The 17,594-nt window shown below is 35.1% G+C and overlaps 1 protein-coding gene across 2 annotated transcripts in view; it reads right to left on the reverse strand.

The window, feature by feature from the left end:
- Positions 1-2,267: 2,267 nt before the first annotated feature.
- The window catches only part of ATP6V1C1 (ATPase H+ transporting V1 subunit C1), a 42,824-nt gene continuing 27,497 nt past the window's right edge, over positions 2,268-17,594 (reverse strand). Inside the window, exons 1-10 of one of the 2 annotated variants that reach the window (XM_039853504.1) lie at positions 17,052-17,201; positions 14,708-14,802; positions 13,052-13,143; positions 11,905-12,003; positions 9,902-9,970; positions 6,496-6,588; positions 6,309-6,402; positions 5,485-5,582; positions 4,513-4,639; positions 2,268-2,887 (exon numbers count right to left, since the gene is read on the reverse strand). In XM_039853504.1, the coding sequence (XP_039709438.1) occupies positions 2,792-2,887; positions 4,513-4,639; positions 5,485-5,582; positions 6,309-6,402; positions 6,496-6,588; positions 9,902-9,970; positions 11,905-12,003; positions 13,052-13,143; positions 14,708-14,802; positions 17,052-17,172 (984 nt within the window). In that variant the 5' untranslated portion in view covers positions 17,173-17,201 and the 3' untranslated portion in view covers positions 2,268-2,791. Of the gene's footprint in view, positions 2,888-4,512; positions 4,640-5,484; positions 5,583-6,308; positions 6,403-6,495; positions 6,589-9,901; positions 9,971-11,904; positions 12,004-13,051; positions 13,144-14,707; positions 14,803-17,051; positions 17,202-17,594 lie in introns of those variants that run through there. The other variant, XM_039853505.1, reaches the window with a different exon arrangement.

Consider the following 17,594-nt stretch of genomic DNA (forward strand, 5'->3'; position numbering starts at 1 on the left):
AACAACAGAAACAAGCTCATAAATACAGAGAACATCTCAATGGCTGTCAGATTAGGGATGGCTCACTCATAGTTAAGTACCTAGAGGAGGGCAGGAGGCATGGTATGAAGGAAAAAGCCCAGCAGTTGGAACTCATGTTTGCATTGATTCCTACTCAAAATTTGTCAATTTTAACATTGATATCATGTAACTTCTTTGACCCTAAGCCTCTGCATAAGCAGAATGGGGGCCATCAGTCTTTCTAGCTTGAGCAACATGGGAAAAGATGAGATAATGTGTGAGCACTGGAAGAATGGTCTCTAACAGACATTCAATAGATGTTTAATGAATCTCAAAGTTATGTGAGCTCTATCCTAGAGGAGAACAAGTAGATTCCTCGGCAGACAGAGCAAGAAAAGCAATGGAACAGTCCCTTCCCAGGAATGAGAGCTGCCATGAACAATATAAATAATCCCATACTTAAGCTCAGAGACATTCAAATTGCTTTAATGTTATATGTTACAGACACAAACTCCAGTATTCATCCTGCCCACTGCCTTCCCAACGCGCACACACAATTACATCTTTCTAACCTTCAGGCTCCACAATGACACATACCATGAAATTCCCAGATTAAACACACGTGAAAAAGCAGCTACAGGTCCTCCTCCAGGATTGTAAGTAGGTGTATGAAGGACTTACCAGGTACCTTTCTAAGTACTTTATGTGCACGTGCATCTTGTTTACTCAGCACAACAGCCCAATGCAGTGAGCACTCTAGTTACCCCTACTCCACAAAGGAGGGCCTGGGTGTGGAGATCACAGAGCTGTTCAGTAGCAGAGCTGAGGTCTGGTCCCAGAGCTACACTCTCAGCCACTCTGCTGTACTGCATCCCTGAGAAAAATTATTGTGGAAGTCTCATAGTTCCAAACGTATGCCGGGATTTTAAACTTGACACAATTCTGATCCACTGGTATCAGAACAATATTAAAGTCTAAAAATAACACCTTAACATCATCATGTAGACCTACAAAGCTTTTACTGTAATCATCAAAATACATCATCAAAAACCCATGATAGAGAGATTACTATTTTATAGATACTAGGACTCAAAAATCACAAAAGACAGAATTAGAATTTGCTGACATCAGAACCAAAACTTTTCAGCTTCCTCTCAGCCAAAGAAAAATTGAAAAATGAAATCCACATTCCAAATATGTCCTGAATTGATAGAAAACTTGGCAGTATGTGTCAAAATTTCAAACATACACACCCTGTGACCTATGAATCCCACTTCCAGGATCTTTCCTACAGAAATACGAATATAAAGAAACAAAGATATTTATGCAAGGATGTTTACTAAAGCAGTGTTTGCAAGAGCAAAACTAAAAACCTGAATATCCATCTAGTCAACTATAATTTGGCACAAACACATGACAGAACCATGAAGCTGGTTAAAAGAATGAGGTAGCTCTAGACATTCTACTACGTAAGGTAGCTTGGATATTCTAGTAAGCAAAAAAGGAAGTGACAGCATATGTGCAGTATAATCTTTATTTAAAAATAAACTCTGTGTGTGTGTGGGCAGAGGAGATATAGAGTTATAGAAACAGGTTTGGAAGAATACATAAACTTCCTCGGGAAGAAGCAACTGGGCTGGGGGGCAGGGACAGGCATCATCCTTCATGTTTTTCTTTGCAGAAGTCTATATTTGCTTGAAGTTAATTACTTTAACTTCAGTATAAATTTCTGAAATAAAAAGAATCTTGGAGACTAATTTTCTAGAGAAAAAAGAATATTTTTTAAATGACCTTAAAATAAAATGTAAACTTTTCTCCCATTTACAAGCCTGTTAGTGCATTGAAAGGGTAGCACTGCTTCTTTTAAAAGCTCTTGCAGGATGCTAAACTAAGTCATTCACTTCAGAGATTTTTAAGCTAGAAATGCCTCTAACGGCATAAATGTCAAAATGAAGGTTTTTATAATTATAGATCTTAAAAAAAACATTTAAAATAAAGATTTAGACAAAACAAGACTAAAAGCTGCATAGTTTTGCTATACTTTATTCAAAATTGGTCCTACTTCCTAATTATGAAAACGAAAAGTTTAGTGTCCAAATGTAAATACTCTCATCACATGTTGAAAAGTAATCTTCAAATTTGTGCTCTGACCCAAATGGTCACACCCCAGTATGTGACAAAACCCTGGAAGTAACATAGCAAGTTAGCTACGATACCACTTTTTAAACTCTCAAGCTGTAATCTTCTGAAGTTACACACACCACAACTCGTCTTTGCACAGGTAATTTTATTCTCTCCTGTGGGTGTCAACAGTGCTCATAGATTGTAATTTGAAACATTCAGAAAAGACATACCTGAATATTGTCACATTTCTTTACATCACGATTCAGTAACTATTAAACAGTTATGTCTACTAAATACAGTGACCAAAATGGTATAAATGTTTACACCATTCCCTTGTAAACAAGGCTTTTGTGCACAATAGTAACAAAAAGAATTATGCATACCACAATATCGATGAGGAAAGACCTCTTTAAATAAACTATTGTTTATAAATAGACTCTGATTTTTTTAGTACACATTTACAGACCTGATCAATAAAAAGAAATAAGACACAGATTTTCCTTTAAAAACAAAAAGTTTAGAAATGGACCACAATGGGAGAATTCACCTAGGAAAAGGGGTGAGAAGCAAGCAAAGGATAATAGAGAATTAAAAGTACTGTCATACTGTAGCCTATTTGTTAGCATATACCAACACAAGGACAGGATTGTCTGGGAGGAGCTCATTTTTACTTGAATTCCAGCAAGTTGCAATCAATCTTGTAGTACACATACGGGTAGTATTCCTGTTGACTCAGGTTTAAGCCTGGAATATCCATAGGTGCCTATGAAAAATCAGACAAATTACTCAATTATGTAGATACAGAAAGCAAACAAAGAAGTAAAGTATTGCCATTTCCCTTCTACTAAACACCCACTCTTCACTAAGTTTAAGCATTTATGCTAATTTCACTTGAGTTAGGCATTATCATCTCCATTCTGCAAATGAGGCAACAATCTCGGAAAGGCTGACTTGCCCTCAGAAACACAGACAGCGAGGAGGAAGGCCAGCTTCAAGCATGCTCCGACTCTGAAGCCTGTGTTTAACAATGGCCCTATGATCCTTTCCTATGTACGCTGCAAGAAATTATTTTTTAATCTCAGGCGTGAGGTATTGAGTTTATGGGATATAAGACTGATAAAATGTTGGATTAAAATAAACCAAGTGTGGTTTTAAAGATATGTATTATGTATGCATGTGATAAGAATTTACTGGTAGGAAATTATGTATCAAATATTTAGACCTCATATTTTATCGACAATTCCATGAAAGTGCAGAAAGTCATTTCTTTTATTTAAAAAAAAAAAAACACCCTGATTTTTTATGGGTTCTAATGCACGTTTGAGATACTACCAACCTAATGAGGAAAAAAATCAAGATATTTGAAATCAAAAATATAAAAGACCACTACAATTGTAAACAGCTAAAAGAAAAAACTACATGCACTTTGTTTATATTTTCTGTTTAAAAGATATAAACACATACCATATTTTAGAAAAATAGCCTGTTTGCCCTGAGAATACTCACTGGTGGTGCCTGTGGATGCGGCATCTACCCTGAGATAACCCGCGAATTACAGTCCTATCTTTATCCCCAAAGTTTGCCACAAAATATCTCACTTTTATTACTGTTTTCTCATAGTATATCAATAGGCTTTAGAAAAAAATGACATCATTCTATTTACAGCATTTTGTTGTTAGTAGTAGTATTTCCATTTATAAAATATACTAATTCTCGATCGCTGAAAACAAATCCTAGAAAACGTAGCATTCCTACACGTGATGTTAACATTGGTCTCGAACAGTTGTTAGCTGAAGATTCATTTGATGAATCTGATTTACGTATACATTTCTGTTACATTAGGATTAGAGACAAGTTCTGTTTAGAAATAACTCCAAAAACAGTTTTTTAATTTTATTTTTACACCGAAAACCAGTCAGGTCTGCTTCAGCCTCAAAGAGTATGTTTATGTAAAATTAAGTTAACGCTGGCAGCGAGCTGCCCTTTTTTTTCCTAAACAGAAAATGGGTTAAAATGCTCATCTATTAACTCTATTATTTCTTTAAAAAAAAATTAAAATAACTACTTTTCTTCTTCTCTGAAATTTATGATTTTTGTAAACAACTAGTTATCACTGGTTGATCCTGTATTTCTGCAACTACAAACATCTGATCTCTAGCAAGATGACTGGTTTTTAGAAATCCCATAAAGCAAAGCACACTTCTAACTAGTGTAAGACAGGGTAAACAGATAAATTACTTGTTATGTTTACCTAACAAATTGAGAATCTCAAAATTAAAGAGATTGGTATCACGATATTCACTATCCTTTTTCTGTCTTTCCTTTTACAATAATTTTTTCTGAAATTCAGGTGTTTCTTTTCTATAAGACTCTCTAATAAATACTTACATCAATAATAGCAGCTGCACTGCTGTCTAGATGTTTATACAATTCATATAATACTTCTCTCAGTTTCTTCATTGTTTTCTTATTGGGCTGAAGTAGCATTGCTTGGAAGTTCACTGGTAAGCCATACCTTATAAGGAAGCAAAAATATAGTATGTAACACAAGCAAACGCATAAAGACACTTTCTTTTTAAAGCAAACATTCTCATACTCTTCTTTAATCATAGCTAATGGGAAGATGGTATCTCATTTTAACGACCACCTTTACGAGTTCAGCTAATATACACAGAAACTCAAACCTTCTCTGATCCTCACTGTCCACAAGGTATTTTTCTTTAAAATGAGAGCCGACTGTCTATTAGGAATTACTTTAATTTTTAAGGTAATCTATGAATACCCTCAGTAAATAGTCATAGTATGTAAACTTAGTGAATGCTTTCAAGATAAACAACACGAAATTACCCACATCTACTTTGAAATTCAAAGTAATGTAAAAATAGTAAGCATAGCTGCATGAGTATTTTTAACAATTTCTAATATTAACAACATGTACAGAGGGTCATAAGATAATTCAGATTTTAAGTATGCCAAAATAATAAATATTTTAGATTAAATGAAAAAATGGTTTCAAATAAGTCGTTAGTATACTGTATACCAAACTACATATAAATATTTGAAAGATCTTTTCTTTTAAACATAAGCTAATATTTTATGATCTACTTTTAACTTAAATAAGTACATAAGACAATAATCAGGGAGTAGAGCAGCATGAATCTCTTTTCCTCAACCTGGTGTTAAGGGACAGAACTAGTACACACGTAATAAGCTGTATGATACTGACGATCTTTTCCTCACAACTGGCCCTTTGGTTTCTACAAGTCAATCTTCTACTACTGGACTGTGTGCTATAATAAAGAGGTCGAATATAAAGGGATCTATGAATTCTTTAGATCCAAGTTTTTCAATTAACTTTACCTTAAAACAGACTCAACAAAAACCCTTAATGCTTTCACATGAATCCATGCAATAAATGCTTCGCTGAAATTCACTTTCAGCCACCGCACAAGTGGTCCCTATAAAAGGAAAAAAAAAAGCATCTTAAGTTTGCTCTTGAAAATGGCAATTAAGAAGTAGATAAACCAACTAGCCTTACTGAACATTACTTGGTTAGGGTTAGTTTCCTCTCAACTGAGATAATACAGTTTATAAAGTACTTAGAAATAATTTCAAATGGAATTTGCCTTTACTTCCTCTCTTGCATTACAAAAGAAACACTTTTTCACTCATCATGTCTCCCCTTCCATACAAGCTTTTGGTCTTCACAATAATCCTACATTTGAAGATGGCAAGAAAGTTTACCCCAATTCCATCCCTGCTTCGCATTCTGCCTAAAACGTAACAATCCCCCAATGGTTTAAACGACAAATTACTTCAGTAAAAGATGGCGGCATTAAAAAAATTTGCCTCAAGAAAAGGAAAATTCTTACTGAAAGGAGAAAAATATTGCTTAAATAATCCCTCTCTACAGGGCACTAAACAAAACTTGTATTTAAAATTAATTTCTGATAAGGAATTAGTTGGAATAATTATTTTAAGGTATGCATTTTAAGATAACTATTCACGAAGCTAAGCTTGTTTAGAGAAAGTTCATTCTGATTATTTAATAGAAAAAAATAATTAAAATCAAATGCCTTAGAAGCAAAATCAGAGAAGTTTTGCTTTCTTTTAAGTCAAAGAAAAGCAATACCAGTTTTTCTTCTCCTTTAACACTGAGAATACTAAATATTAAGAACACATACAAATTGCTTTTTCTTGTCAGTAGAAAGCCTGTTCATTTCTTCTTTATCTGCTTTCATCTCCTCTTCATTATACTGGAAGTCACGAACGATAAATCTAAATTTTGGGGGAAAAATCCAAAATAGTCTACACCATGTATAAGTGATCTAACAAATTTAAAACAAACAAACAAACAAAAAATAAACTTACTTGTTTTCCCTGGCTTTGTGTCTGAAGTCATCAACTGCCTTCCTAAACAAGGTGACATTACAAAGGTAACTATCTTGGTCTTCTGAGAGAACACTGGAAAAAAAGACAAAGTCCACTTAAAGCTTTGTGTTTATTTGCTCACTTTCATGTTGAAGGACTAATTCAGAAACAGCAGAGAAGGAGGAGGCGGAACAGTAGGGTATGGCAGCCCTTCCCAAACCATCTCAGTGCTATTCAGCTGCATTGCCTCAAACACTGAAGACACTGAGTGCTTTGATGTTTTTGTTTAGGATGCCTCAACAACCCTATAGTACATTTACTCTTTCTAATCAACAATATGAAACAATGACTCAAGCAACTAAACTCTAAGAACCATGCTTTTCAATCTATGCCAGTGCCAGGCTGACCCAGGCAAAACTGTCCAGCAGTTGGTTTGTTTCCAGAGACGCCTTGCTTCCTTGCTAAGCATCTTCTTCTCTTCTAGGAACCTAATTCTCTATTCCTCTCTCCAACGCCCCGAGGCTGGGCCTATCCTCACTGCACTTCCGCTATCTCCTACCTCAGATCCTTCTTTTTCTCCTATCATACCCTCGATCAAAAACTGACTGATGCAACTATCTAAAAAACCTCTGAAAAAACACACTTCTACCTAGTCACAGCTCTCACGGACATCACTGGAAAGACCCGCCATCTTCTCTGCTCCCTAATCAACCTACCTGTTTCGTGCTCAAGACATCTTCCCTGCTTTTCTTCATAAAAGTGATCTTTGCAACCTCTGTTGCGAAACACAAGAGAAATTTTCCTCTGCGCAACGGCTAGTGTGTTTTTTTCTAGGCTCTCGTAGGTAGGCTCCTGGGCCTCACGTGGACTTAGTTCCCTGAACGAAAACCTCTCTGAAGCATGAATGAGTGTGCGGTACTGTTTCCAACAACAGAGAAGGGCGGGAGCTAAGCAGTGGTCTGACCCAATCAGACTACCTTAACAAATGCAAGGAGGCAGGCAAAAAGGAGTGGTAATTCTGCAAGTCCCAGTGAGTAGCACCTCTTTCTGAACAGTTTTTCCAACAAAAAGAAACAGGAAACCAGGACAAGCAGCCCAACCTCCACTTCTTTGGCCGTTACACTGACATGGCATTTATACACATCCCTGCAGGTAACCACACAGTAATGGCAGGATTTTAAACTATCCAATCTTCTAAGACTTAGGTAGAAGTCTTGTATTTTCCAAATAGCTAGGTTTCGTGTATGTTTTTAAATGCAACTGTTTCTTTCAGGTTTAAAGATGGTATTTTTCAATCTCTTCTTCTACCTTGGAATTCCACTTTCATCTTCACTCCTCCCAAGAGTAGTCACTCAAGTATTGTGCCAAAAAGCAATAAGTCAAAGTATTACTACTTACAAATGACTTAAAAATAAAGCACGTAGAATCATGACTACCACTTAGTAATTACTCAAAAATGTTAGTTATTATAACCAAAAAACCCAGCATCAAGTCATAGAGACCTTTCCTAAACAGTGGACAAAATTCCAGACTAACCCACGAAAGTCTGTCTGCCCCACGTGACGTGACTGTCCTCTTCGTAGTGCTGGTTGAGTGACCGCTCTGTTCTTGACAACTACATTTAAACAGTAGGTTTTCAAGTCAGTGATTCCAAATGTCTTTTGAACTGAGAAAAAGGTAGAACAGACGTTTGTACTGAGTGAGAAAAGGCTGGGAATGCTTAGGTCAATGGCATTCGGAAGACAGGTACTTCCTGCACTAAATTGTTACTGCCTGACACTTTTTCCTTGAAATTAAGAAATGATTTTCAAAAACAGTAAATCTCTTTTAAAGTCTTCCTTTCAGAGTAAATAGGGCCTCCTTAACTAGCCTACATACCACGCCCCTGGAACTCAGGCTTGACATATGTACCACCTGGGAGGACATGCTGTGTGCACAGGGTCCTTACTCTCCCCATTCCCCTGCCCCCTCGACGTACAGTCAACCTCTATGGCTCTAATGTCCTACGGAGCAGAAAGGTGTAAGGGGTGTTATCTGTCAGGATAAAGAGCTTCAGTGGAAAACTGCTATCAAAAGACACGTTAGTCTTCAGTTTACCAGGTGAAAGGCGAGTGTGAATGGAAGGTATTCTCCTGCCCACCAAAAAAAAAAAAAATTCATGATGAGCATAGGTCTGCGGTTTAGGTCTCAAAAACTCAAGATCTGTGAAGCTACAGTAATAATCATGTTACCTTATATTTTGTAAATCGTATGAGGCCTTAAAGTAACCTCATAACATGTACAGGGAAGGTGCCACACTCACTTTACAGACAAAGAAAATGAGGCCCAGAGAAGTTAAAAGACTTACCACAGGTCACACAGCAAGTTGGTAGCAGAACCAGCAATAGAACTCAGATCCCTGGGTCCAGGACTCTTTCCATTATACTAAGCTACCTCCCATATGACACAATGAAACTGGAAAAGAAAATATTTCATGGGCCTGGCCTTACTAACACCGAACACTTCCTTACTATCTCCTATACTTTTCTTTCATCACGCTGCTACCTCTTGAGGTATATACATACAAAAGAATCCCTTGGGCCACATATACATTGCATTTAATAGTTTTTCAAAGAACATTTTGCATGGAATAGCAGAATATAAGAGAAAATGACATAGTATAGAGTCAAAGAGTACAGGGCTGGAGTTAAAAAACCTGAGTTCTAGTCCTAACTCTGCCGCTGGACACTTCTATAGCCAGGTATCTTACGCAACTATTCAAGTTTTTTGTATTTTGACCTTTTCATCTACAAGAATAACTGCCCAAACTACTTCACAGAATTGTTATGAATATCAAATTAGACAATGTATGTTATTCCATAAATTAGAAAGTGTTTAATAAAAGAGTTTTTTTTAAGGAGAGTATAGATTAGATAGAATCTGTGCTCACTGGAAAGTGATGGTGAGTATTTAGATAGCAATACAGTATTGTAGTAGCCATTTTGGTATACTTCCTTTGCAAGGTAAATGAGGAATTACAGACACATCATAGGTATATAAAAATATTAATTAAAGAATTCTCAGAAGGTATCACAGTGTAGCAGAAAAAGTGCCGCCAGAGACCTCAGTTCTAGTTCTAGCCCTGCCACTAATTAGATGTGTGACTCTGGGCAAACCACTTCACCTCTGTGGCCTCAAACTTCTACATCTATAAACATGAGTGGGTCAATCAGACTATGCAAAGTCCCCTCTAGGTCTAAAATTATGATGGCTAAAGTTAATATAACTCATTTATAAGGTGAAAAGGATGGTTCTAAAACTGTAAATTTACCACAAAGGAAAGACAGCAAAGATATTTCCTAATCCAACATCCAAACTATAAAAGGAATTCTAAGAAAGAAACAGTTTTACAAAGACTACTACTTACTTGCTAGACCTTGGAACTACCATTTCAGCTAGTGTTTCATACTGCTTAATCCAGTCGTTGTGGTTTAACCTGTAGAAAATGTACAATAAGCACTGGCAAAGAAAAACAAGTCCTACCTCCTGCCATATCCAGAGAGAGAAAAAATGATGGGACGAACAAGAAATATGGCTACAGTAAATATACCTCAAATCTAACAACAACAAAAAACCCCTCAAGTTTCCTATTGAGAATGAATTTCAAATACACTGAGTGAAACAGGAACTACAGTTCACCACCCTCGTAGATGCAGTAACTATTGCAAAAGAGGCACATCCTAGGACTTCGGTTTGAGAAGGGGAGGCAGTGAGTATAGATTCCTAAATTCTTTCAATTTTAAAGGTTTGAGTGAATGGTGTGTGGTAGTAGTAGTAGTAGTAGTCAGTAATGTGTGTATTGTGTGCCAACTTCATTTAAAAAATAAAAAAGAACAAAAAAGGCCATGCCAAAATTGCTATCATTTCTTTTCAGCAGCCATTATGAAAGGCTGGATGAAACTATATATTTACTAAAAGGACAGAGTACCAGGAAGTATTGAGTAAATAAAGTGACCTTAAACTATGTTGCCATAGAACATTGTGCAACAACCTTCCCTAAAGAACACTGGCTTTTGGGGTGGGGAAAGAGACAATAATGTTTGTAATTTAAAATAAAGAACTGTAGTATCTGTAGGCCAGGATAGAGATTAATTAATTATGTAAGGTACTCTAAGTCCTATGTTTCAATTACTGTGTATAGAAAACTATGAAAACTTCTAGTTTTAAACACAAGCTTTAAATAAAAGTTGAATGAGACAAATTTTTTATCTGGGCAAACGTTATTTTCCCATACATTATAAAAACACAGATACACAGGAATTTATTATAAAAAATCAGTGTTCTAGTATAACAGGAATGAGTTATATAACTAAAACACAAAATACAATTCTAGGAGCAGCCAAATCCTTATTTTTAAGCCCTTCTCCATTGGCAAAGAATAATCCATTCTGCAGTAAGAGGAAAAAAAAGCAGAAGTCACGTAATATTGTAGCTACCATAAATTCGATGGAGGTACTTTCCCACCCCTTTCCAGGAAGCATCATTTCCCAATATTCTCGGTTTCCTAATCAGATAAAAATGGAGGGCGCAGCAAAGGGAGATATTATGCAATGATGCTCTGAAGCATCCCCAAATCTCCCATCTTGCTCTGGATCCTCCTTAGAATCCAAAAACATTACAGTGTTACACACACACACACACACTTCACTACACCACACCTCTTCATCTTCCAACTATCCAAAGGTTTTATTTTACCAAGATTAACTATGATCAAATGTTAATTAACACAAAAGGACTAATCAAAGGAGATTTTAAAGGGTTATCTAATCCAGCAAACTATGCCCACAGCCCATGCCTGTTTCGTAAAGTATTACTGAAACACAGCCCTATCCATTTGTATACACATTGTGTGTATACACATTGTATGGCTGCTTTCAGTCACAACCACAAAGCTGACATGGCAGAGTTAAGAAGTTATAGCAGAGACCGTATGGCTTGCAAAGTCTAAGATATTTACTCTCTGGCCCTTTACAGAAAAAATATTCTAAGTCTTGATCTACTCTAACCTTCGCTTCTTATAGGGTTTAATTCATCTTAACCAATCATAAAGACTTTTCGAAAACACAAATACAAAGAGCTTCCATTTTTGAAAAAATTTTTAAATCAAAATAATTTAGCATTACATAATTTTTTAATGAGCCAACTCTAAGCTGCTAAATTTGATTTGGAATCTCAATTTATAATTGATATCTCAAGTTGTGAACTAAATTCTACTGTATATGCCACATGAGTACATGTTGGTTGACAAAATGAATGACAAATGATATTCCCTTTACGCTTAGGTTTTAATGGAAAAATACAAATTACAATCAGCTACTAACATTTTCTTATATTTTAACAAGCCAAAATCTTTGAAATAAAAGGACATACTTGGGAACTACGACCAGTAATGTGACGAGATACTCTGAATCGAGAACAAAGTCATCCTTCTTCACGATTTCTGCTAGACTTCGAGTTAGCAAACTTCCTCTGAGGAAGAAGAAAAAAATCATTAGGCTGATAACTATGTGCTTCCATAACACATATAAATAGCAAGTTAATTATATTTACATATACTATATAAGTATCTCAAAAGAGGGACTAGTCTAGTTAACATTTTTACTTTATAAGTCATCAAAATTTAGCTGAATATTTCCCACCCCTGCAACAAAAGAAATGTCGACATTTATCAAAATTTGCCCCTAGTGTCCTTCTTTGTGTTTGATTTAATTAATGTAACTCAGCTCTTTTCTTGATTACAGATCTTGACTGAGAAAGTGTTATTTATTAGATATCAATTAAAGTCTATTTCATCATAATTATGAAATTATATCATCTAAGCACAACCTCTAGTTTTCTTCCCTCTCCCTGGGTATCATTTGATACCAGGCAATTTTGGTTAGTTAACCCAATAATCAAGGCTTTCAAATCAGTCTTCATTTAGTCTCCCACTACTGATCTTTTCATAATGAAAATGTCTTGCCTTATTTGCACCACGGATAGTATCCAAGCAACTGTACCTCTAGGATATAAATGCTTAACTTCAACAGGTTAAAGCTATACTTGTAGCAGCCATGCTATGAGGCAATCAACCAAAACAAATGTGTTCGATTTTAAGAAAATCTAGTGTAAAAAAATCTAGACTTGGGAAACAGATGAAGAATGAGTACTACATTATAAAAAGATTTGTCTATAGAATTCTTTTAAGCAGTACATTACACAATTTATGCTTTGATTTAAAATAATTAATTTTAGACAATTTTTCAGTGAAACATCAAATGGTAAGGGATCAAATGGCTGAGCTCGTAAGTATTCACAAGTATTATTTATGGAACAAGTATAATAAATAATAATAATAAATCAGCCTCACATCTGTTTTGACTAGCCTGAATTATTAAACTTTTCTCCATGAAGCAAAAAAAATACCATTTTGATCACAGAAAGAGATGGAACTTACTAAACCCCAACAGCATCTCCTTCAGTGTATGCTAGAGCGCTTCCCTAATTCTTAATATTCACAAATAATTGATATGCTTACGCATTCTTTCGTTCCAAGTTCTGAAGATTCCCTTTCAGGTTATTATATGCGGATGCTCGAGATTTCAGGTCATTGTCAATCTGAGTCACTCCCTTAAAAAAAAAAAAGGGCAAAATTTTCCTAATCTGTCTCTACTAGCACAATGAAAGTAACTGTAAACATTAACTTTAAAAAACTACTAATTCCTGATATAAAAATATTCCACTTTAAAAGCACAACTTTAAAGAGTTGTTTTAAAAAATAACCATGGTAATTTACATATGTCTCTTTCTATAAAGATACTGTTTTAATCCACATATATTTTAATTATTTACTGTATTAGTTCTTAAACCAAGTAAATGGGATCTAGGCCACTGGGTTTAGAGATTACCAATTAAAAGGCTTTAATTCACGAGGCTGAAGGACTAATTCCCAAAAAGAACCAAATTACATAGAGTTCTGTTGTCCACGACTCCACTGTTATTATACAAAATATTTTCTCAATCTAATTTGAATTGTAGCTGAATTTATATATGTTACAAAAGTTGATTTTTCAAAAAGATGACTAAAACTACTAGCAATTTAGGAGAAAATGCAAAGTCGTAGATTTAACATCTAAACACGCCGAGTCTGGTCCTTAGATCACTTGGCCATGGCCATCCTGACACCCAGATTTAACATCTGAAAAACTTGTTTCAACTCAGCTCTACTATTATTAGCTGTGTGGTACTGGGGTAAGCCACTTCACCTCTCTGAGCCTGTTTCATCGTCTATTATAGTATCAGGAAGAAGATGACTAAATCCTTAATAAGGATCAAAATAAGGTTCAGAGTAAGAGCATCACTTTCTATTATCAGACTATTCATTTTCAATAAATTATATGATGATTTTAGTCAAAATCCTTAATGGTCTATTCAGTTACATTTAACCATAGAGCACACTGTAGAAATAGTCATTGGAAGTCAAGGAAAGTCTGTCAAAATAATTTAAACCATAACTTTTCACCCTAGCCAGGTTGTAAAAATGTTGACAAACAATAGGTTGTTGTCTATTTGCCTCTTTATAATTTCAGGCAAGACTTTTACATTTTCCCTCCAGCTCGAGGGCTTTGTCATAAAAAAGGAGCTTTTAAGTCAGTAAGTTCACAGATGGGCTTCAGAATCTATGTGCTCCCTGAAACTATACATAAAATCATGCGCTTCATGAATATGAGCAGTTTTCTGGTAGAGGATCAATGTCAGAAGGCATGAGAGAACCCACAAAGTTTAATGTCTGCATCAGTACTGTGCATAAACATACTTAAGTGTCCACTGTCATCTATGTGGCTCATAAATCTTTAATAGACTCTAATTTCCTGTTCTCCATGATCTCAGTTACTCTGAAAATTTGTATAATTACAGAATTTAAAAATTTCTTATTTAAACATTGTTGATGCAAAATTTAACTACATAAATTAAATAAGGAAACTACACAATTTGAATAATCTACACATGAAAATGTTATACTTATCATTTTTTTTAGTAAAGCTGTAGATAGAGTAAGGGTACCTTATTTTTATCAATCATATAATTAAGCTGCCTTGTCAAAACCTAGAAAGTATTTCATAGCTAAATACTTATAAAATAAATAAAGCCACTATAAATCAATGTGTCCTACCTGTGTCATTTTTTATCTTACCTTGGCAATTATTTCAGAAATATTTTTCAGGGACTGCTTGATTGGATATTTAGCCATGTCCCACTGAAATCGTGTTATATAAGTAACCAAGTCAACTGAAACAAAGGAATAAATTAATTACTGAGAAGCAAGAGAATTTTTTGTAGCTTACTACACAGTAATAAATTGCATGCTGAAATTGCATTGACAAAATCAGTAAAGATATCATTATTTCCAAAGAGTCCTGATTAAATAAATGTGAGACTACATTAAGTAACATGGATTAATCAAAATTTTTACCTTGTAATCAGACTGGATCTTATCTTTATTCGAAATTTAATATATATTAAAATGCTCTAATTTGATGACTTATTTAAATAAAACATGTACATACCCATGATATGCCTCATATGTAGGAGAAAGAAACACAAAGATTAAGAAACTTCAAATTGTCTCCTCCATCAGTAGAATTTGACAAATGTATGTTCTTTCTTTGCCAGCTTTACCCAAACAAACTGAAAACGAACTTATCTGTTAAAACCTCATGGTGAGTGTTTCTAGGGGGTCTATATTTCAACAATCTTCAAAACACAAACCCTTTCACTTTCAAATGGAAATTTTTAAAACTGTAGAGACAAAGAGACTCAACAGTTATTTCCCTGAAAGTTTAGTAATCAAAGTGACTTGATATGATGGGACCAAGAGCATGGAACCCAATGTCAGGTATGGCTAACTGGCAAAAGTAATTAATATCGAAATATCTTTTTCTCAACTTCTCCCTACATAATACCAACAAGTCAACAACACGGCTGGTATTTCCAAAAGCAATTTTAAATGTACTGTCCTCTAGATTGTCAAGCCCCATTCCATCTATTAGATTAGTTCGTCAAATACCCTGAAGAATAGAAAAGGCACGCTAAATAAACATATCTACCTTCTGTCTCAAACACAAATTAAAAGAAACGGTAAACAATTAGATCAGGAGCACTATTATAAGCAAGAGCAAGATAAATTACTGTTTTTACTGATTAGGTATTTATTGAACATGTATTGTTTGCAAGAAGAAATGAGATTAGAGAAACACTTGATTTAAAATAGTTACTTCTGAGAGTTTAACCAAACTACTTACTCCATACTACTGCCTCAGCATGCATTTTGTGTGGTCTAGAAATTACACTAGCCCCTCCCCTCAATCACATCCCGCAGAGTAAATATAAGTTCCTGATATAACTGCCCCTGATATGACCCTTGTGAAAGGACTCTGCCCCACTGCCCAAGGCCTTCCCCTGTGTACCCTTTATATAAGAAGCTACCAAAACCCCCCTCTTGGTGGTTTGACCAATCCAGACATAGCCTGGGAACCCCAAAGCACTCCAACCACAAACCCTAATAAAGGCCTGTGCCCTAGGTCCTGCCACTCTCTGCCTATACCCTGCCTCCAGGACCTGTGAGTAATCAACTTCTGTATTTCACTCCTCCCTGAGGTCTTTTGTTGAACAGTGACTGCCATCCTATGACACTCCCACCTCATGACACCCCGGGGCTCTACTTAACCAATGTTAATTTAACAAAGTCACAACAATCCCTTCTCAGCTTTTGGCCAAGATTAAGTGTAACAAAATCACAACAGTGACCTTATCATAATAGGCAATACAGGAAAGGGTTATTTTGTATTATAATGACATATCACTAATGACAGGCCTAATTTAAAATGAGGCAAACACTGAAGTAATATTTAAGAAAACAACAAATGGAAGTACAAACCACAACAATGACGTCAAAGCCATCTTTAAAAAGCCTTTATAACACAGAGCAAACAATGTAAATATTAGTTTCTAGCTACAGAGAAGTTAGTAGTAGACTATTCTATAGGTACTAAGATAAAAAAATGTCGCATTCAAATTTAAGGGGAGGAGGCATTACTCTTCAATAAAATAAATAATTTTTACTCTAAGGCTTTAGCAGTTGGACGCTATTAAATTTTAAAAAATCTAGAGAAGACAGTAAGTATTCACCTGGAACAATGCTAAGACATATAACTTGGAAAAACATTTATAAATGTGAGTTAAAAAATAGATCCCAGAATGACCTAAGATAAATCTTTATAACATTGCTTTTGGAAGAAACTGACGTCCATATCATAAGCTATATTATATGTAAGACTGTCTTACATGAGATTGTGTTTCAGGGGACAGGATGTCACTAGCAGTATCACCAAATTCAGTTAACAATAATTATATTTTAGTGGCCTTCTTTTGTATTTAATATCCTTATTTATAGATATTTTCTTTTTACATTGTTATCTGTTTTTATAGCTAAGTCATTCATTTTATATAATCTTTCAAATCATGAAAGATTAGCTTACCTCCACTGGCCAACAGATTCTCCTGAACTTTATCTTTACTATCCTCCAATACATCAGCCATATATTGAGCCACCTTCTTAACGACCCTTGGGAGAAAAAAAAAAACAAAACCAGTAATCATTTTCAGGAAAAAGACCTAAACTCCATGCTATACAATGAACATATTACACAAAGATATGAATTTGACAATATATGTTTTCATTATACTTATCTATATAATATAGAACAAATGGACCCTAACTTCTATAAATAATGTTTTCAATATAAAATGGACCCAAATTTTGTTTTATGCAAAATTAAATAACTAGAGTTTTAAAGAGACTACATGAAATATGTTTATTTGTCTGGAAAAAACGATGAGAAACTAGTGAGAAACAGTCTGTAAATAGCCATATTTTATAAGGTGAAAAACTGGGCAATAGATCTGTCTGCAAAAACCAAGAACAAAGGAGGCAGGGAGCTAGCATTCACTGACTATATGCCTTCGCTTAGGACGAAAGGGATCCAGGAGGCAAGAGAATACAAGCAACAGCAATGATAAAG

The sequence above is a fragment of the Pteropus medius genome, unplaced genomic scaffold, assembly GCF_902729225.1.
Source record: "Pteropus medius unplaced genomic scaffold, Ma_sr-lr_union100, whole genome shotgun sequence".
In the NCBI taxonomy this organism is placed as follows: Eukaryota; Metazoa; Chordata; class Mammalia; order Chiroptera; family Pteropodidae; genus Pteropus; species Pteropus medius.